Below are 22,787 nucleotides of genomic sequence, written 5' to 3' on the forward strand. Positions count from 1 at the left end.
CAACAAGGTGTAATTTCTGTTAAAAGACTGTATGCTGCTTTCATTTAGTGTAAAACATTTTTTTTACTATTATTTAGTACCATGAACACACTTGGGACTCAGCCTTAACTGGGATTTGAACTTGAAACCTCTTGGTCGCTACCAACCTGAAAGGTCCTGCGACATGTTCTGCAACACCACAAGTTCTGTGAGTATAAAGGAGATAAGGCTACAGACATATTGGCAAAATTACATTCCTACACTTCACTAAATGCTGCCCAGAATTACGTAAAATCACCACCAACTTTACATCAATGTGAATCTACCAGTGCCCAAGGACACTTTGACAGAGTATATATGAACGCTTCAGGGATTTGAACTTGCAACTGCTTGGTTGAGTGCATCAGTGTTACTGCAGTGCCATTAGGTTCATACTTTTTGCTTGGAACATGTATTAAAATACAAAAAAATTCAATAAGGGTATGGCTAGGGTACAGTGTTGTTCGCTGGGGTACTCACATGGTACAGTTCGGTACCTTGTAGGTAAAAGGCACGGTCATCATTGATAGGTGGGGGTTAATGTACTTGTGGGGCTCATTAGCATATTTGGGGACATGGCCAAATGCGTAATTGCACCAACCGTCAGTCAAAGTGTTGTATCAGTTAAGGGTTTACGTGTTTGATGGTTATTTTGATGCAAGTTAAGCACTTCCTTTGACACTGTCTGTTCTGCAAACTTTGTAAGCATATGTGTCACTAATGAGCTCCACTGTAAAAAAGTTATTCTGTATTTTCCAGTAAGTTAACTGCAATTTGTATTTTCTTTACTGGAAACATTATTCAGTAAGTTACTGGAAAATGCACAGGAACTTACTGGCTGACATTACTTTTAATTGTCAGCTAACAGTGACAGTCTAACTGAATATTGGAGGTGTGGCTTTCAGCTAGCTCTGTCATCCCAGTTAATGTGCTCTGTTGTATTCTGTTTATTAAGATTGTACACTGTCAGTTCTCCAGCCCTGATAAAGGCTGACATAATTGCATGGGATACCAAAGAGCCATAGAATATTTAGTATATAGCTTGTCATGATAATGTAATACTCACTTCACTGCCACACCATGAGTTCAGTGAGTATGACATGAGCTAAAGTAATTTACTGTGACATATACAATAACTTGTAGCTAGTTGACAATAAGTTGTTGAAAATGTGACATTATCTTTCTGTGAACCAGCTTCCATTAAGCTACTGTAAAATGCCCAGTAAGCTCTTAACTTCTCTAGGGCCAGTGGGACGATTTCGTCCCACCTACGTAACAGCCAGTGGAATCCCGTGGCGCGTTATTCAAATACCTTAGAAATGCTATTACTTCAATTTCTCAAACATATGACTATTTTACACCATTTTAAAGACAAGACTCTCGTTAATCTAACCACACTGTCCGATTTCAAAAAGGCTTTACAACGTAAGCAAAACATTAGATTATGTCAGCAGAGTACCCAGCCAGAAATAATCAGACACCCATTTTTCAAGCTAGCATATAATGTCACATAAACCCAAACCACAGATAAATGCAGCACTAACCTTTGATGATCTTCATCAGATGACAATCTTAGGACATTATGTTATACAATACATGCATGTTTTGTTCAATCAAGTTCATATTTATATCAAAAACCAGCTTTTTACATTAGCATGTGACGTTCAGAACTAGCATACCTCCGGTGAATTTACTAAATTACTCACGATAAACGTTCACAAAAAACATAACAATTATTTTAAGAATTATAGATACAGAACTCCTCTATGCACTCGCTATGTCCGATTTTAAAATAGCTTTTCGGTGAAAGCACATTTTGCATTATTCTAAGTAGATAGCCCGGCATCACAGGGCTAGCTATTTAGACACCCTCCAAGTTTAGCCCTCACCAAAGTCAGATTTACTATAAGAAAAATGTTATTACCTTTGCTGTTCTTCATCAGAATGCACTCCCAGGACTTCTACTTCAATAACAAATGTTGGTTTGGTTCAAAATAATCCATAGTTATATCCAAATAGCGGCGTTTTGTTCGTGCGTTCAAGACACTATCCGAAAGGGTAAAGAAGGGTGACGCGCCCGACGCGTTTCGTGACAAAAAAATTCTAAATATTCCATTACCGTACTTCGAAGCATGTCAACCGCTGTTTAAAATCAATTTTTATGCCATTTTTCTCGTAAAAAAGCGATAATATTCCGACCGGGAATCTGTGTTTTAGTACAAAGAGAGAGAAAATAAAAAAAAGGGGTCGCCTCGTGCACGCGCCTCAGTCTCATTGTCCTCTGATAGACCACTTACCAAAGGCGCTAATGTTTTTCAGCCAGGGGCTGGAATTACATCATTCAGCTTTTTCCCGGGTTCTGAGAGCCTATGGGAGCCGTAGGAAGTGTCACGTTACAGCAAAGATCCTCAGTTTTCAATAAAGAGAGTCAAGAAGAACAAGAACTTGTCAGACAGGCCACTTCCTGTAAGGAATCTTCTCAGGTTTTTGCCTGCCATATGAGTTCTGTTATACTCACAGACACCATTCAAACAGTTTTAGAAACTTTAGGGTGTTTTCTATCCAAAGCCAATAATTAAATGCATATTCCAGTTTCTGGGCAGTAGTAATAACCAGATTAAATCGGGTACGTTTTTTATCCGGCCGTGTAAATACTGCCCCCTAGCCCTAACAGGTTAACAATGCATCGCTTCATTGTCACAAGTTCATACAACCATTGCAGAATTGACCGTGTCAAAAGATATGCTCAACTTTCGACAACATAACGATAAACCACTTAAACTCATACAACAATTTCAGACGGTTGGCACAAATACAACATATTTTACACAATGCCCCCAAATATGCTAATGAGCCCGAGCACATTGCCACCACCTACATTTCAAAGTGCAGTAATGATTGTACCTTATATTGAATATATTGCGTAGAAGAAATGTACCATTATACTAGATTATCCAGACATGTACCCTAAAAGGTATCGTTTCTTTTGTAAACCACAGAAAAACATTGTACCGTGACCATTCTATTATTTTTTAAAGTGTGGGGATATACTGTATAATCATGGTAGCAAATAACCAATGCAAAAATGTATTCTTGCCAATAAATCTATCGTTGATTTGATGTGGAAAATCACATGGAACACTTCATGTGACATTTCACGTGAATTTTTTTATTTTCTGGAACACTTCACGTGACATTAAATATTTCACATGTTAAAATGTGTTTTTGGAACACTTCACTTGTGACATTTCCTATGTGAAAACATGTTCACGTGAAATTCATGTTTTTTTCCATGGTGATGAGGACCATGTTAGGATGTTTGTAAGAGTTTCTCAAGACATTTGTTTTACCAGTCGTCAGGAATTCACGTGATTTTCCCAGATGGTCTCAAACCATCCCAAACAATTATAAATAAAGTAATGAAATGGTATGGAGGTTTTAAAGATAGTGGTACGTTGTGTAGCTGAAGTATTACCCCACCTGGGTTTTGAAGTGCACTAATCGTTCTGCTGCACCACAAAGTCTATAGCAGTTCCATAAACACGCATTACCTTGAATTCATCTCTGCACTTAGCAAAAGAGTTCCATCTGCGCTGCTATTTTAGTTATCAATAGAGCCCACAGTGGAGGTGTCATATTACCCATAAAACCTAGCGGTCAAATAGGCAAATGGTTCCAATCGTATTTCCACCATTCATTTTTCCAATAGGGGATTGTAGAAACACATAAAATAAAGGTTGTGTTTCGTGTAGGCTTACCCTGGCGTGACGTTTTGATAACCATGTAAATCTCTCTGGACAAGGTGAGTTTTATCAATACTCTCAGATTCAAAAATGCTGATTAGGATCAAAGTAGATATCATGTAAAACTACAACTCCCTGCAAGCTCCTGCACGTCATCTCTAGCTGACACCGTGGCTAACAGGTATTGTGACAATTGAAAACTTGCAAAAGACAGTTCACAGAATTGTCCATTTAATGAAATAAGCCCATTTGGTCATTACTACATTTTAGGGCTGACCCCAATTAGTTGACTGGTCGATTGTTTGGTCTTTAGGTTGTTGGTCGACCAAGATTATTTTAGTCGCACAGTAACATATCTATATACATATATATATATCTACATACACATATATATATATATATATACTGCTCAAAAAAATAAAGGGAACACTTAAACAACACAATGTAACTCCAAGTCAATCACAATTCTGTGAAATCAAACTGTCCACTTAGGAAGCAACACTGATTGACAATAAATTTCACATGTTGTTGTGCAAATGGAATAGACAACAGGTGGAAATTATAGGCAATTAGCAAGACACCCCCAATAAAGGAGTGGTTCTGCAGGTGGTAACCACAGACCACTTCTCAGTTCCTATGCTTCCTGGCTGATGTTTTGGTCACTTTTGAATGCTGGCGGTGCTTTCACTCTAGTGGTAGCATGAGACGGAGTCTACAACCCACACAAGTGGCTCAGGTAGTGCAGCTCATCCAGGATGGCACATCAATGCGAGCTGTGGCAAGAAGGTTTCCTGTGTCTGTCAGCGTAGTGTCCAAAGCATGGAGGCGCTACCAGGAGACAGGCCAGTACATCAGGAGACGTGGAGGAGGCCGTAGGAGGGCCACTACCTCCGCCTTTGTGCAAGGAGGAACAGGAGGAGCACTGCCAGAGCCCTGCAAAATGACCTCCAACAGGCCACAAATGTGCATGTGTCTGCTCAAACGGTCAGAAACAGACTCCATGAGGGTGGTATGAGTGAAATAATCTTATTAAAGACTTTTTTATTTACATAGTTGAATGTGCTGACAACAAAATCCAACAAAAATAATCAATGGAAATCCAATTTATCAACTCATGGAGGTCTGGATTTGGAGTCACACTCAAAATTAAAGTGGAAAACCACACTACAGGCTGATCCAACTTTGATGTAATGTCCATAAAACAAGTCAAAATGAGGCTCAGTAGTGTGTGTGGCCTCCACGTGCCTGTATGACCCTCTTACAACGCCTGGGCATGCTCCTGATGAGGTGGCGGATGGTCTCCTGAGGGACCTCCTCCCAGACCTGGACTAAAGCATCCGCCAACTCCTGGACAGTCTGTGGTGCAATGTGGCGTTGGTGGATGGAGCGAGACATGATGTCCCAGATGTGCTCAATTGGATTCAGGTCTGGGGAATGGGTGGGCCAGTCCATAGCATCAACGCCTTCCTCTTGCAGGAGCTGCTGACACACTCCAGCCACAAGAGGTCTAGCATTGTCTTGCATTAGGAGGAACCCAGGGCCAACCGCACCAGCATATGGTCTCATAAGGGGTCTGAGGATCTCATCTCGGTACCTAATGGCAGTCAGGCTACCTCTGGCGAGCACATGGAGGGCTGTGCGACCCCCCAAAGAAATGCCACCCCACACCATGACTGACCCACCGCCAAACCGGTCATGCTGGAGGATGTTGCAGGCAGCAGAACGTTCTCCACGGCGTCTCCAGACTCTGTCACGTCTGTCACATGTGCTCAGTGTGAACCTGCTTTCATCTGTGAAGAGCACAGGGCGCCAGTGGCGAATGTGCCAATCTTGGTGTTCTCTGGCAAATGCCAAATGTCCTGCACTGTGTTGGGCTTTAAGCACAACCCCCACCTGTGGACGTCGGGCCCTCATTCCACCCTCATGGAGTTTGTTTCTGACCGTTTGAGCAGACACATGCACATTTGTGGCCTGCTGGAGGTCATTTTGCAGGGCTCTGGCAGTGCTCTTCCTGCTCCTCCTTGCACAAAGGCGGAGGTAGCGGTCCTGCTGCTGGGTTGTTGCCCTCCTACGGCCTCCTCCACGTCTCCTGATGTACTGGCCTGTCTCCTGGTAGCGCCTCCATGCTCTGGACACTACGCTGACAGACACAGCAAACCTTCTTGCCACAGCTCGCATTGATGTGCCATCCTGGATGATCTGCACTACCTGAGCCACTTGTGTGGGTTGTAGACTCCGTCTCATGCTACCACTAGAGTGAAAGCACCGCCAGCATTCAAAAGTGACCAAAACATCAGCCAGGAAGCATAGGAACTGAGAAGTGGTCTGTGGTCCCCACCTGCAGAACCACTCCTTTATTGGGGGTGTCTTGCTAATTGCCAATAATTTCCACATGTTTTCAATTCCATTTGCACAACAGCATGTGAAATGTATTGTCAATTAGTGTTGCTTCCTAAGTGGACAGTTTGATGTCACAGAAGTGTGATTGACTTGGAGTTACATTGTGTTGTTTAAGTGTTCCCTTTATTTTTTTGAGCAGTGTATATATACACAGTACAAGTCAAAAGTTTGGATAAACCTACTCATTCAAGGGTTTTTCTTTATTTTTACTATTTTCTACATTGTAGAATAATAGTGAGGGCATCAAAACTATGAAATAACAAACATGGGATCATGTAGTAACCAAAAAAGTGTTATATATTTCAAAATATATTCTATATTTGAGATTCTTCAAAGTAGCCACCCTTTGCCTTGATGACAGCTTTGCACACTCTTGGCATTTTCTCAACCAGCTTCATGAGGTAGTCACCTGGAATGCATTTCAATTAACATGTGTGCCTTGTTAAAAGTTAATTTGTGGAATGGCTTTCCTTCTTAATGCGTTTGAGCCAAACAGTTATGTTGTTACAAGGTAGGGTGGTATACAGAAGATAGCCCTATTTGGTAAAAGACCAAGTCCATATCATGGCAAAAACAGCTCAAATAAGCAAGGAGAAACGACAGTCCATCATTACTTTAAGACATGAAGGTCAGCCAAATCCGGGAAATTTCAAGAACTTTGAAAGTTTCTACAAATGCAGTCGCAAAAACCTTCAAACATTATAATGAAGCTGTTTCTCATGAGGACCACCACAGGAAAGGAAGATCCAGTTACCTCTGCTGCAGAGGATAAGTTCATTAGAGTTATCTGCACCTCAGATTGCAGCCCAAATAAATGCTTCACAGAGTTCAACAGTCACATCTCAACATCAACTGTTGATATTGCGTGAATCAGGCCTTCATGGTTGAATTGCTGCAAAGACACCACTACTAAAGGACACTAATAAGAAGAAGAGACTTGCTTGGGCCAAAAAACATGAGCAATGGACAATAGACCGGTGGAAATCTGTCCTTTGGTCAAACTGGTCCAAATTTGTGATTTTTGGCTCCAACCATCGTGTCGTTGTGAGACGCAGACTAGGTGAATGGATGACCTACACATATGTGGTTCCCACCGTGAAGCATGGAGGAGGAGGTGTGATGGTGCTTTGCTGTTGACACTGTCTGTGATTTATTTACAATTCAAGGCACACTTAACCAGCATTAGCTACCACAGCATTCTGCAGCGATACACTATCCCATCTGGTTTGCGCTTATTGGGACTATCATTTGTTTTTCAACAGGACAATGATCCAAAACACACCTCCAGGCTGTGTAAGGTCAATTTGACCAAGAAGGAGAGTGATTGAGTGCTGCTTCAGATGACCTGGCCTCCACAATCACCTGACCTCAACCCAATTGAGAACGGTTTGGGATGAGTTGGACTGTAGAATGAAGGAAAAGCAGCCAACAAGTGCTCAGCATATGTGGGAACTCCTTCAAGACTGTTGGAAAAGCATTCCAATTGAAGCTGGCTGAGAGAAGGCCAAGAGTGTGCAAAGCTGTCACTAAGGCAAAGAGTGGCTACTTTGAAGAATCTAAAATATCTAATATATTTCATTTGTTTAACACTTTTTTGCTTACTACATGATTCCATATGTGTAATTTCATGGTTTTGATGACTCCACTATTATTCTACACTGTAGAAAATAGTAAAAATTAACCTCTCTGGGCTAGGTGGGACGAATTCGTCCCACCTACTCAACAGCCAGTTGAATCCCGTGGCGCGATTTTCAAATACCTTAGAAATGCTATTACTTCAATTTCTCGTAAAAAAGCGATAATATTCCGACCGGGAATCTCCGTTTAGGTAAACAGAGGAAAGAAAACAAAGCTTTCGGTCGACGCGGGCACCAGCCTGAGTCTCACAGTACTGTAACCAGCCACTACCCAAACGCGCTACTTTTTTTCAGCCAGAGCCTGCAAAGCCACGATTCAGCTTTTTGCCGCCTTCTGAGAGCCTATGGCAGCCGTAGGAAGTGTCACGTAACAGCAGAGATCCTTTGTAATGGATAGAGATGGCAAAGAAGGCCAAGAAATGGTCAGACAGGGTACTTCCTGTACAGAATCTTCTCAGGTTTTGACTTGCCATTTGAGTTCTGTTATACTCACAGACACCATTCAAACAGTTTTAGAAACTTTGGAGTGTTTTCTATCCAAAGCCAATAATTATATGCATATTCTAGTTACTGGGCAGGAGTAGTAACCAGATTAAATCGGGTATGTTTTTTATCCAGCCGTGTCAATACTGCCCCCTAGCCCTAACAGGTTAACAAACACCCTTGAATGAGTAGGTGTGTCCAAACTTTTGACTGGTACTGTATGTTGTCTTCCTCTGTTTTCATATCTTGCTGACATCTCTCTCACTCTCTCTCCCTGCAGTGAGGTTCACAGACTGTGGCCTTGGCAACAGGGTGCTGTTGGAGGTGGGTGACGTGGGGGACTTCAGGCTGGATGAGGATGGCACGGTGTACGCCCGGCATGCCTTCCGTCTTGCCGACAGGAAGAGCGCCTTGGTGGTGCGAGCGAGGGATCTGGAGACCAAGGAGGATTGGAAGACACATGTTTACCTCCTCCTCCGGAACGACGGAAAGCGAGACACGACAGAACACAAACTCATCAAACAGGTATGGGATACCAATTTTTTTTTCATTTAACACTGTTTTGGCGTCTATATGGGTCCACAGATTCAACACTTTCAGTGATGATTTAAAACTTTCCGTGTTACTTTGTTTGTTCTTTAACCTCTCTTGGGCAATTGTGACGCACCCACGGTTCACACTATTCAACAGCCAGTGAAAATCAGAGCGCCAAATTCAAAACCACAAAATGTCATAATTCAAAGTTCTCAAACATACGACTATTTTACAACATTTTAAAGATATACGTCTCCTTAATGTAACCACGTTGTCCGATTTCAAAAAGGCTTTACGGCGAAAGCATAAATTTAGATTATGTTAGGACAGTTCCAACACAAGAAAAACCACACAGCCATTTTCCTAGCAAGGACAGGCGTCACAAATACCAGAAATTCAGCTAACATTATGCACTAACCTTTGACGATCTTCATCAGATGACACTCCTAGGACATCATGTTACACAATACATGCATTTTTTGTTCAATCAAGTTGATATTTATATCCAAAAACAGCCGTTTACATTGGCGCGTGATGTTCAGAAAATATTTTGCCTCCAATACTCCCGGTGAATCAGCACAACAATTTGCAAAAATACTCATCCTAAACGTTGATAAAATATTAAACTGTTATTCAAAGAATTATAGATGAACATCTCCTTTATGCAACCGCTGTGACAGATTTCAAAAAAGCTTCACGGGGAAAGCACACTTTGCAATAATCTGAGTACTGCGCTCAGAAAAATACAATTTACAATACAATTTAGCAGACGCTCTTATCCAGAGTGACTTACAGTAGCGAATGCATACATTTCATGCATTTTTTTGTACTGGCCCCCCGTGGGAATCGAACCCACAACCCTGGCGTTGCACACACCATGCTCTACCAACTGAGCCACAGGGAAGACATACACTAGGCAATACACTAGGCAATACAGATACCCGCCATACAGATACCCGCCATTTTGGAGTCATCTAAAATCATAAATAGCATTAGAAATATGCACTTACCTTTGATGATCTTCATCAGAAGGCACTTCCAGGATTCCCAGGTCCACAATAAATGTTTTGTTCGATAAAGTCCATAATTTATGTCCAAATAACTCCTTGTTGTTTCCGCATTCAGTAAGCTACTCCAAGTGTAGGAAGGGCGCCGAAAATGTCACGACGAAAAGTCCAAAAATGTTATATTTACGTTCGTTCAAACATGTCAAACGTTGTATAGCATCAATCTTTAGGGCCTTTTTAACTTAGAACTTCAATAATATTCCAACCGGACGATTCCAGTGTCTTGAAAAACGTTTTGGAACACAGCTAACTCTCACGTGAACTCGTGCCAATGAACTCATTTGCTTTCCTGAGTCAACAACTTCCAACTTCCTCTGTTCGCTCTCTGTTCATCATAGACACCTCACACAACTTTCTAAAGACTGTTGACATCTAGTGGAAGCCTTAGGAAGTGCAAAATGAACCCTAAGTCACTGTGTGTTTGATAGGCAATGACTTGAAAGGACTACAAGCACCAGACTTCTCACTTCCTGGTTAGATTTTTCTCAGGTTTTTGCCTGCCATATGAGTTCTGTTATACTCACAGACACCATTCAAACAGTTTTAGAAACGTCAGAGTGTTTTCTATCCGAATCTACTAATAATATGCATATTCTAGTTCCTGGGCCCGAGTAGTAGGCCATTTAATTTGGGTACGTTTTTCATCCGGCTGTGAAAATACTGCCCCCTACCCTAGAGAAGTTAACCCTAGACAATTTGCTTTGTGGTGCTACTGCCTGCTGTGTGTTAATTAGAGCAATAAGGAGGTCCTCTATATATGAGGAGACATTCCCCAGTAAACATTTTCCCAGAAATAGTGCAGTGCCATATGCTTACTGTGTCCATTAATATCTCTCGGCATTCTGTGGGAGCAGGGAAAACAGTGTGAGGAAAGAAAAAGCTGTTAAAATACCACCAATAGCAAACTTGTGAATAAAAGCTATGGAATTGAACAGGTGGAGTGTTAGGCAGCTATTAGTCAGCTAGCTCGCTCAACAGACGGATGGATCAGAATACTCTGAGAAAAGGGAGGAAGGAAGGAGAGGGAGGCTTTGGAGAGGCAAGCGGGAGAAAGAGTTATGACGCAGCAGAAGGCTGTTGGATGAGGGTATATAGGGGAAAGATGGAGAGAATGAAGTGAAAGAAAGGATGAAACTATAGGGATAGAGATGAGGTGGAGGGATGCAGAGAGAGGATGAGATGGCTGAAGGATTGTATTCAGATTCAGATTAGAGTGTGGAGGAAACAAAACTGCATTCCTAGGCGGCAAATATATTTGAGGACACACACACAGGTTACATACACAGCCAGCCAGCCAGTCTGATCATTGGTCAGGTCCTCAGTAATGATGTCATTAATCCAGCTCTGTGGAACAAGGCCATGAATACACTAAATCATAGTGTTTGTCATAGTGTTTTTGTGTGTGTTGGTGTGTGGGTCTGAGTAATCTGCATGTCTCTGCCTCTGTGTGTGTGTGGGGGGGGGGCGTTGCACAACCTGTGTGTAACCTTTGTTGTCTCATCTCTGCAGGTGAACTCCAGCTCTGCAGCTGTGACTCAGCAGGTGCGAGAGATCGTGTTTCCATGGCACAGCTTGGTCGTTGGGGACGATGGATCTCTGAGGCGGGTGAAGAGGGACTGGGTCATTCCCCCCATCAACGTCCCTGAGAACTCACGAGGACAGTTCCCCGAGGAGCTAGTCAGGGTAGGGGAGACACATACACAGAGACACACACAAACGGGTTGTAAGTAAGCATTTCACTGTAAAGTCTACACTTGTTGTATTCGGCGCATGTGACAAATACAGTTTGATTTGGAACACAGAGACACACACACACACACACAGTACACATACAACACACACAGTTCAAAGGACACATTTGACACATTTCCCCACTGGCTCACAGGGTTTTATGGTGTGTGTTTGTGTGTACAGTTTTTGTGTATATGTACAGTACGGACTGTATGTGTGCGGTTCCAGTGTATGTAAAGCTCACTATTTCCTCCCAACACCATCTGCTGATATGATATTTATATTGTAATCAGCGGCATAAGGGTGAGGCAGGGGGTTAATGGGAGTGTGATGGTGATTTATACATGTTTTATGAAGGTTTATGGTGCATCTGCTGTTTTCTGTCGGTACTATACAGCCTATGTATGGTGTTGAGGGGAGCTAAAGATGTTTTAAATAAAAGTGTGGTTGTAAATGTACTGTATCTAAACTGGGAATATCTCTCATTCTACCTCTGTCTCTCTCCATCTGTAACTCTCTCTCTCCCTCCTGTTAGATCCGGTCGGACCGCGATAAGAACAGTCTCCTGCGTTACAGTGTGACTGGACCCGGTGCTGACCAGTCTCCGACCGGGATATTCATCATCAACCCCATCTCTGGTCAGCTCTCTGTGACCAAACCCCTCGACCGGGAACACATCTCCAACTTCCATGTAAGTGTTCAGCTCATAGAATTAGAATGAGTAGAATTAGCATCCACATTCCTGTCAATTACTCCATAATGGGTGGCTTGGTGGCCAACAGTCTTTATCGGTCTATGTGAAATGTAGTAAAACGCCATACAGAGTAAGTTGGACAGGAAACTTTGATCTTGAGAACACACTCAATGCAGACACACAAGCAACTATGATCTGCAGCAGAGCATTTGCATGAAGGATGGGGCCATCTCATGAATATTCATAGAGTGATGTAGCTGTCAGAGTCACTGAAGCTCTGTCATGAATATTAATTAGGTGTTGTCGTGGCAGTACTGGTATAGGGAGCTGCACAGCCAGTATTGCAGCTATGAGACAGGGTATAGGAGTAGGTACTGTAACAGCTGTATGTTATGGCAGCTACTACTCCCTGCCTAGTGGTAGGCCTCTCTACCATGGCTTTTTTGAAGACAGGGTACAGCATACAGGGGAGCGTACTCAGCTTTCATCCCTGTAGCACTCTCTGTTAGAGAGCAGTAGGGGAGAGGCCCTAGGAGAGAAACACAAGGATCTTTAGATCCAACCTTGAGAGGCCAAGTGTACACAAGCCTTAGAGTCAATAGCCCCGTTCCACTCCCGATAACTTACACCCTTCCCCTCTCTCTGCCCTTGGTGGATTGCCCTTTGAAATGTAAGCAAAATGCTGAAAACTATACCAATCCTATTCAAGGTCAATGAGGAGATATTACCATATTGCTTACACATATGGAATCCTTTCTGATCCATGTGAGAAAGCAAAAAAGAGAAGAGGGAAAGTTCTGAGTTATCGAATTGGAAACAAATGTGATAGAAAGAGAACAGCCATGACCTGGTGAATTCAGACTGAACGCTATACTAACAGTCTGGTTTAACCAGGTTAAGACAACCATGCCCTAACCCCGTATTAGTCTCTGGAACTGCGAGCCCATACTATTCCCATAAGTGTGCCTAACCATGAACCTGTATTTGTGTGTCTATAGTTGACAGCCCATGTCCTTACCATGCGTTTAACCTGTACTACTGTATGCATCCATGTAGCTGCGAGCCCATGCTGTGGACCTGAATGGGAACCAGATAGAGAACCCCATAGACATCGTCATCAACGTCATAGACATGAATGACAACAGACCAGAGTTTACACACACGATCTACAACGGATCAGTACCAGAGGGATCCAAACCAGGTAACAGCGCACACGCACGCATGCACGTATTCCATTGTGTGAGAGGTTTTAATTGACTTGTTTGGTTTACGTTCCCAGGGTCCTTTGTGATGACAGTTACGTCACTGGACAAGGATGATCCTAAAACAGCCAATGGGATGCTCCGTTACAAGATTATATCTCAGAACCCTGAAAGCCCCTCCTCCAACATGTTCACCATCAACAACAAGACAGGAGGAATCATCACTGTGGCTGCAGGGCTAGACAGAGAGGTGTGTGTGTGTGTGCTGTCTATCAATGTGTATCAATGTTTTTATGATTGCGCGTTCACAATATAGACTGTCTATATTATACTCTGTAACATGGACCTGTACCCTGTTGTCTTCCTTCGTCCAGAAAGTTCCTCAGTACACGTTAATCATCCAGGCTACTGACATGGAGGGGAACCCAACCTATGGCCTGTCTAACACAGCTACGGCTATCATCAGGATCACTGACGTCAATGATAACCCCCCAGAGTTCACCGCTGACAAAGTACGTCACAGACAGACAAACAGACATACTGACAGATAGACAGACATACACACACGAATGTGCACACACAGATGCATACAGACATACAATACACGAACACGTACAAACAGACACACACATGTTCTCTCAAACACAGAAAAAAAACATAGAATGATATTTTTTTCAAATAAACCAAATGTTTTATCAATAGAGAGTATCTTTCTCATATTATTGAGCAATATTTTCATCTTTCACTCCCGCCTCTCTCTCTCTTACTTCCCCTCCCTCTGTAGTTCTATGGAGAGGTGCAGGAGAACCGTGTGAATGTGATCGTAGCTAATCTGACAGTAACAGATAAGGACCAGCCCCACAGTGCGCAGTGGAGCACTGTGTACAGGATCACAGCTGGAGACCCCACTGGACGCTTCTCCATCCCCACTGACCTCACCACCAATGAGGGACTGGTCACTGTGGTTAAGGTATGGATTTACACAGCTCTGATGAGTAATATTTCCAATGTATTTTTTATGAATGGAAAATTTTACTTTTACACCACATACCTGTATATACATGCAGACAAAGAGACAGAGATACAGCACAGACGGAGTACCTTCAGAAATTATTCATACCCATTGACTTATTCTACATTTTGTTGTGTTACAGCCTGAATGCAAAATTTATTAAATAGATTTTTTTCTTACCCATCTACACACGAAGTGAAAACAAGTTTTTAGACATTTTTGCAAATGTATTGAAAATTAAATACAGAAATATCTCATTTACATAAGTATTCACATCCCTGAGTAAATATGTGTTAGAATCATATTTGGCAGTGATTACAGCTGTAAGTCTTTCTGGGTAAGTCTCTAAGAGCTTTGCAAACCTGGATTATACAATGTTTGCACATTAATCTTTGAAAAATTCTTCAAGCTCTGTCAAGTTGGTTGTTGATCATTGCTAGACAGCATTTTCAAGTCTTGCCATAGATTTTAAAGCTGATTTAAGTCAAAACTGTAACTAGGCCACTCAGGAACATTTAATGTCATCTTGGTAAGCAACTCCAGTGTACTGTATATTAGGCCTTGTATTTTAGGTTATTGTCCGGCTGAAAGGTGAATTTGTCTCCCAGTGTCTGTTGGCAAGCAGACTGAAGCAGGTTTTCCTCTAGGATTTTGCCTGTGCTTAGCTCTATTCCATGTCTTTTTAGTCATAAAAAAACTCCCTAGTCCTTGCCGATGACAAGCATACCCATAACATCATGCAGCCACCACCATGCTTAAAAATATGAAGAGTGGTACTCAGTAATGTGTTGCGTTAGATTTGCCCCAAACATAAGACTTTGTATTCAGGAATTAAAGTTCCCTTCTTTGCCACATTTTTTGGTGAAATCATGGTGAAATCTCTTAGCGGTTTCCTTCATGGTGAAATACGTTAGCTGTTTCCTTCCTCTCCGGCAACTGAGTTAGGAAGGATGCCTGTGTCTTTATAGTGACTGGGTGGATTGATACACCATCCAAAGTGTAGTGAATAACTTCACCATGCTCAAGTGAGTCCATGCAACCTATGTGACTTGTTAAGAGCATTTTTACTCCTGAACTTATTTCGGCTTTCCATAACAAAGGGGTTGAATACTTGACTCAAGAAATTTCAGATTTTCATTTTTAATTCATTTGTAAACATTTCTAAATTCAAAATTCCACTTTGACGTTATGGAGTATTGTGTCAAATCGCAATTTAATACATTTTTAATTCAGGCTATAACACAACAAAATCTGGAAAAAGTCAAGGGGTTTGAATACTTTCTGAAGGCACTGTACATTACGGCTGTTTTCAGAGCGAGAGCTCTGGTATGTAAGATTTACAAACAAATTGAAGTGTAAACTGCGTGGCTAACTGGTATGTGTGTATCTCTCCAGCCTATAGACTATGAGGTGAGTCGTTCCTTCGTGCTGACGGTACTGGCTGAGAACGAGGTTTCCCTGGCCCGTGGTATCCACCTGTCCCGTCAGTCCACCGCCACCGTGTCTGTACGCATCACAGACGTCAATGAGAGCCCAGAGTTCTCCCCCAACCCCAAAGTCATCAAACTAGAGGAGGGGCTACCGGGCGGCTCGCTACTCACTACCTTTACAGCACAGGACCCTGACAGATACATGCAACAGAACATACGGTAAGTAGATGAGAGAGAGATCAGCATTGTGCATGTTAGCTAATATATATATATTTTTTTAATTTAACCTTTATTTAACTAGGCAAGTCTGTTGAGAACAAATTCTTATTTACAACGACAGCCTAGGAGTAGTGGGTTAACAGCCTTGTTCAGAGGCAGAACAACAGATTTTTACCTTGTCAGCTCGGGGATTTGATCTAGCAACCTTCCGGTTACAGGCCCAACGCTCTAACCATTAGTCTACCTGCCGCAGCATTATGTTTTTTTATGTGTTGAATGTGTATGTTTCAAATGCATTACACAGTGTCGCATTACTTTGTGTTGTAATTGACCCGCTCCAAAGTTCCTATCCATTCGCACCGCTCCAATGGATAGGAACGGTCGTCAAGTCTGACACCTCGAATAAGCTCACGTTTCAAATGCATGTAAACTGGTGAGGGCAATGGCAAAAAACGGAGAGATTTTCTTTAAAAAAGTAATTGTTTAAATGCCTAAATAACTGAACAGTGCACCAGAGGAACTTGCTACTGTGATTCCTGAAATGACATTGTTTGCTAGCTCTGTCTCATTGACCACCTAACATTGCTAGCTAGCCACTTAAAGGTTCAATACACCCGTTTTTATTGTAATATCTAATAATTTCTAGGCACCAATTGAGTACCTTACTGTGATTGTTTTCAATTAAAATGGTAAAAAAAAGAAAAGGAAAAATTCTCAAGCAAAATGTTGTTTGGACTCTCTGGGAGTGGTATGAGTGGAAAGAGGAAAATTAGCAGGTTTTGGCAGAGTGATTTGGAACTCTCTTATTGGTCTATTAACTAATTTACCGCATGGTGATGTTGCCACGGAAAGCCAAATCTCCATCCCGCCAAAACAGGCTGAAATTTCAGGCGGTCTTTTCAAACTCCTGATTAATTTCCTTGTATATTAAAAACACAGTTTGAGATCATTGTGAGGGGATTTCACCAGTGGTTTGAGTGGTGAAATGGGCTTCCTGGGAAAATGTAGTCTGAGGTTACAACAGTAACCAAGGGGGGCGGGGCTTAGCAAAGGGTAAATTGTGTACTGTCATCTCATTGGTTGATTTTAAGGTACGCCAAGGTGTTCGACCCTGCTAATTGGCTGAAGATAGACCCTGTAAACGGGCGGATCTCCACCATCGCTGTGCTGGACAGAGAGTCTCCATATGTGAAGAATAACCTCTACAACATCACCTTCATGGCCACTGACAATGGTGAGAGTGCGGGCGGACCTGTACTGATTTTGGATAGCTATGTGGGGGGATGTGGTACTCATGCAGAGAAGCACTTAGAGCTAAATCTCACTATTCACATGAATTCAATTAAATTACAATCCATTTAGTTTTACTCACTTTCTTGGCACGATAAGATAAATATTTTGTTGCTCCCCCCCCAAAAAGAATTGAAAATATCAGATGACAATGGTAGTACTACTACAAAAAATTCTATGTATACACATGAGCACACAAGCTAGTGTTCACATACAAATTATCTAAAAACACCACTCACACACAGAAAGCCCATGCTGTGTCTCAGCTCAATTCTGACTGAGCTCTTCATTGTGCTTTTGGCAAATACACACACACACACACACACACACACACACACACACACACACACACACACACACACACACACACACACGCCTCAGGCAGCCTCCCTAACATACTGATATCCCTCTCCCTCATTCCCTTACTCACCCTCCTGATGTGTTTGATCATACATTCCTCTCATCTCTTATTTAGGAGGTTAGTTTCACTGAAGTCATATGTTGCTGTTGACGGAGTGTTGTTTTAAGAAATTTGAGTGTTGCAATATGGTTTGGGGTGTGACATAATATTATGTATGACAGCATGAATCCTGTTTGTGTTGAGTGCTGTAATGTACCTGTAATGTGCTCCTTTTAACATATAGTTCAGTACAGTTTTGTAATTGTTTTATTATTCCTGCCTATGTAAGGTGCCTTTTTCTTCACTTTGCTTATCTCACTAGTCTCTCCATCCCTTTATCCTCCCTCTCTCAGGCATCCCCCCAGCCAGTGGTACAGGTACATTACAGATGTACCTGTTGGACATAAATGACAATGCTCCTCATGTCTTCCCTCCGGAGGTGGAGATGTGTGAGAAGCCTGAGCCCAACACCATCAACATCACTGCTAGTGACCCCGATCTGACCCCTAGCGCCGGCCCCTTCGCCTTCGAACTGGCCAAGCGGCCGGCAGATGCACGCAGGAACTGGACACTCACACGCCTCAATGGTTAGTGTCTGCTTTTTCCCCTCTTTCGCTCCATTTATTTTTCTCAACTGAATTGAATTCAAAAAATGTTTTATTGGCATGACAAAATAACTTGTTGAACATTCTTCATCTCACTCTCTTTCTTTCTTTATCCTTCCCTCTATTACTCTCCCTTGCTCGCTCTCTTATTTCCTGTCTTTTGTCTCTAAAACTCTCTACCTCCATCTGTAACTCCCCACAAACTCTCTTTTCCTCCCCGCCTCTCTCTCTCTCTCTCTTCCTCCCTCTCTCTTTTCCTCCCCCTCTCTGTTTCCCTATCCCAGGTGAATATGCTCAGATCAGGCTGCGGATAGGTTTTCTGGAGAGTGGTATCTACGAGGTTCCTATCATCATCACAGACTCAGGCAACCTGCCCATGTCCAATACATCCTTCCTGCAGGTCAAGGTGTGTCAGTGTGATCACCATGGAGACTGCGTGGACATGGAACGCATCATCGCAGCAGGGCTGGGCACTGGAGCCATCATCGCTATCCTCATCTGTATCATCATACTGCTAGGTGAGTCTGGTTATACAGGCTAGGACAGGCTTACCCACACACTCAAGCAGACTTGCACACACCAACACTAACAGCACACAGCCATATCCCCTGCCTTATCTCACCCATTCTCCTAGCAGGGTCTTTTTATAGCTCCAGTACAATCTCATAAATAAATGTTTGGATTCGTTCCTAAAGGGGTACAACCGCTTGTCACTGGGGTGGTACCCTGACCTCCTTTGTACTTTTAGTTATACTGTAGGTACATAATTGTACCAAAGTACATACCTCAGATAGTACCTTTCTCTAGTGATGGAGAAATGAAGCTTCCTGAAGCGTCGAGAGTTTCCAACCAATTGTGTCAAAAACAGGTTCATTACGAGGCTTTGATCAACATAGTGTACACTAGTGGCACCTCCTGATCAAAATAATTTAGAGCAGCCAAATTATTATAGATGACGTCCCATACCCCATAGCTTGTGCGCAGCGTAGCCTTTTTTTCTTATACCAAACCAATTAGGTGGTTGTTCGACCAAACAAAGCTTCGGACGCCATTGATCATGTGCTTCTAATAAAAGGATACAGGCATCGGCACACTGCTTCAAAGTACACTGCTTAGCAATGTTGACGCATGCCTCGGGAACTCCAGCATCAAAAGTAACATCACTACCTTTCTCGACAGGTAAAATAGCATGCTTTTTGCCTTCATATGTGACCGACTGGCTCGATTCGGACTTATGTAACATTTTAAATTGTGTTTTTTACATTGGATAAAAGTAGAGACTCAGAGCTAGAAAATGGTATATCATACACTACAGTTGAGGAACAATGGGAAAGTAATTCTGCTTTGAAAGTTGATAAACTTGTAACCTCACTTTTGAGAAAATCGCCCTTGAATGTTTTGGTACCTACTAGAGAGCTCTTCTTTGTCTACACCCATTCAGCATCACTCATATCCTTTTAAGCTTTAGCCCCACCTATCTCTTTAAGGATTCACATGTGTACTAAACAACCAAAAATGTCAAGACTAAAGGCTGGCTTATACTATGGGTATGTTCATAAATTTAATCGGGAGTGCCAGAGTGTGCTCTGGGCGTTCGTTATCTCAGAGCGTTGTCAGATTGTCCGTTCGTAAATTCAGAGCGTTTCGCTCTCAGAGAGTTCAGAGCGCACACTGGACGCTCTGGCCTAACAACAGAAGTCAAGCACCCAAGCTAACTGGCTAACGTGGGCTAGCTTGCTAGCTATTTCCAGACACAAATGAGAGAAGAGCTCACTCTGACCATTTTACTCGCCCTACCTGGTTAGGCTGTTTATGTTATCCAGAGTTATCCAACTGTGCTGCTGGCAACAATTTAATTACGTTTTTTTTGCCAACGTTTACTGACACCGGCCATTCGTAAATTTGTCAGTTATTCTGTGCTCTGGCACACTCAAGCAGGAGTGCTCTGAAATCGGAGTTGATAGCCAGAGTGAATTTACCAGCTATGTCTAATGACAGTTATCGCAGTGACATCATAAACATGGTATTGAAATAGTTACTTGCATAGCGGAGTCTTTTGTTTAGACATGTAGCTAGCTAGCTAAACAATGAACCATAATCCCAACTCATAACGTTACTGCATGAATCTGCAGGTAGCTAACCAACCAGGTTCAATGTTTGCTAGCTAACATTAGGCTATATTTAGCAATGCAAATGGCTCTGAGATACAAATAATATTACTACACAGATCATACAAGTAACGTTAGCTAGCTAGCTAATAGTACACTTTAACTTGAAATGAAATCAACTTTCTGACAAAATTAAAAACGTTTAATATCTGAAAATGTAGCTAGCTAGACTCTCTTACCCGTATACAAGGATGGACGCTTCTCCCTCTGTCACGGATGCCATGGTTGTCCTTAGTTTAAAGATGTAATCCAGAAGACAGGTGTTTTCAACAGCCTTCTAAGTGTTTTCTTTTCAACTCCGTCTGCATATTTTTTATCAAACGCCAGAATTTTCTCCATCTTCTTAGCTATCATACTCTAATTACATTAATTTCAAAACTCGGTCCTCCAGAAAGTGGAGAGCAACAAATCAAAATATAATTTTATTTGTCAAATGCGCAGAATACAACAGGTGTACACCTTACAGTGAAATGCTTACTTACAAGCCCTTAACCAACAATGCAGTTTTAAGAAAAATAAGTGTTAAGAATGTAAGAGTTAAGAAAGTATTTACTAACATAAGTGAAAGTAAAAAAATAAATAATAATAATTAAAGAGCAACAATAAAATAACAGTAACGAGGCTATATACAGGGCTACCGCTACAGAGTCAATGTGCGGGGGCACAGATTAGTTGAGGTAATTGAGGTAATATGTACATGTAGGTAGACTTATGCAGCACTACTACATGCTATCTTTCAAAAAAGCAGCATGAGAAAGGATTAACTACACATACTGACCAGCTCATATTATAGACAAAAGCCAATCATGGTTAGCGGGAAGGTTGCTCTCTTTTTTTCATGGATAAACCAACTAGGCTCATAATTTAACAATTGTATTCGTATTTACAAATGGCATACAAGTTTGTTATGAAGGCACATGGAAGTTCACATGTTCCAGAAGGCATTTCTGCCAAAAAACACATTTTGATAAAAAAAAAGTTTACGTTAAAATGGCTCTCCGTTGAAGTAGTGACACACGACATCTGCCTAGTTTCCTGAAACAAGTCACATATAGTACCACCACAGTTACAAAGCCATTTGGTCCTTGTAGACGTCAAAATGTTCCTCTACCATAGCACAGTTAAACTGGTACAACACTTCCACTCGCTGTTGGCCAAAAGTAATTATCGGAAAGCCATAACGCCAATATCATTTGCCAATGTGCCTTGTCTTTTAGACAAGTACACACAGCTGTCTTCAAACATGGAAAATCATGCCACTCATGAGTTCAGCAACACCTTGTGAAATGGCGCAATACGCTTCTGTGGATAAAATTCGACCCACGCAATCAATTAAACAATGCCAGCCTACGATAAACACATTTCCAATACATACAGTTCCATTTACAACCACGAAAGCCAAAAAAATATCAGTGTATTGGTTTTCTGGAACCTAAAAGGCTTCTTCGGCTGTCCCCATAGGAGAACCCTTTGAAGAACCATTTTTGGTTCCAGGTAGAACCCTTTTGGGTTCGATATAGGACCCTTTCCAAAGAGGGTTCTACATGGAACACAAGAGGGTTTTTCCTTCAACCAAAAAAGATTATCCTATGGGGACAGCCAAAAAAACCTTTTGGGGAAAAAAATTCTAAGAGCATAGGCTACCAAGAAAACCATAATATAATGTATCTATTTCTATGATGAAACAGATCGATACGTAGCTATACCCAGGGGTGTCATTTGTTTCTTGGATTGGAATTATGCTTATATCAGGCTATACCACAATAAACAGCAAAATCTCCGCTGTGCTTTAACAGCGTCATGGACAGTGCCCTACACACTAAACAAGGCTGTTGTAAACCTAGGCTAGCTAAGGAAGTCATTTTGCCATTGCATGGCCTAGGTTTTTCCTGAAATGACACCACTGGATATTCCACCAAGATTTTGATAAAAAACCAACCAGCTAGATTGTTCCTACCTTTTCAGAAGAGTTGCAGCGTTGTGGCATTGTGGGGTATGGTGCTAAACACCTTGACAAGTTCCTTGTCTTTTCGGAGACTATATTCCAAAAAGTTCACTGCCCCCCTCCCCTCTTGGCTCTATTGCATCCAATGTCCCCCTCAGTGGTTGCTGGTTTGAAACAAGGAACTCAATAATGTCCATAATCATAGACAA

At 42.0% G+C, this 22,787-nt stretch overlaps 1 protein-coding gene across 1 annotated transcript in view; it reads left to right on the plus strand.

Moving 5' to 3' along the window:
• The window catches only part of LOC106584192 (cadherin-2), a 94,207-nt gene that overhangs the window by 43,993 nt on the left and 27,427 nt on the right, over positions 1–22,787 (plus strand). The window contains exons 3-13 of the mRNA XM_014169186.3: positions 8,562–8,806; positions 11,392–11,565; positions 12,149–12,304; positions 13,364–13,508; positions 13,587–13,759; positions 13,884–14,021; positions 14,294–14,479; positions 15,917–16,170; positions 17,262–17,404; positions 18,214–18,447; positions 18,750–18,983. Of these exons, the coding sequence (XP_014024661.1) occupies positions 8,562–8,806; positions 11,392–11,565; positions 12,149–12,304; positions 13,364–13,508; positions 13,587–13,759; positions 13,884–14,021; positions 14,294–14,479; positions 15,917–16,170; positions 17,262–17,404; positions 18,214–18,447; positions 18,750–18,983 (2,082 nt within the window). The remainder of the gene's footprint in view (positions 1–8,561; positions 8,807–11,391; positions 11,566–12,148; positions 12,305–13,363; positions 13,509–13,586; positions 13,760–13,883; positions 14,022–14,293; positions 14,480–15,916; positions 16,171–17,261; positions 17,405–18,213; positions 18,448–18,749; positions 18,984–22,787) is intronic.

The sequence above is a fragment of the Salmo salar genome, chromosome 23, assembly GCF_965601325.2.
Source record: "Salmo salar chromosome 23, fSalSal1, whole genome shotgun sequence".
NCBI lineage: Eukaryota > Metazoa > Chordata > Actinopteri > Salmoniformes > Salmonidae > Salmo > Salmo salar.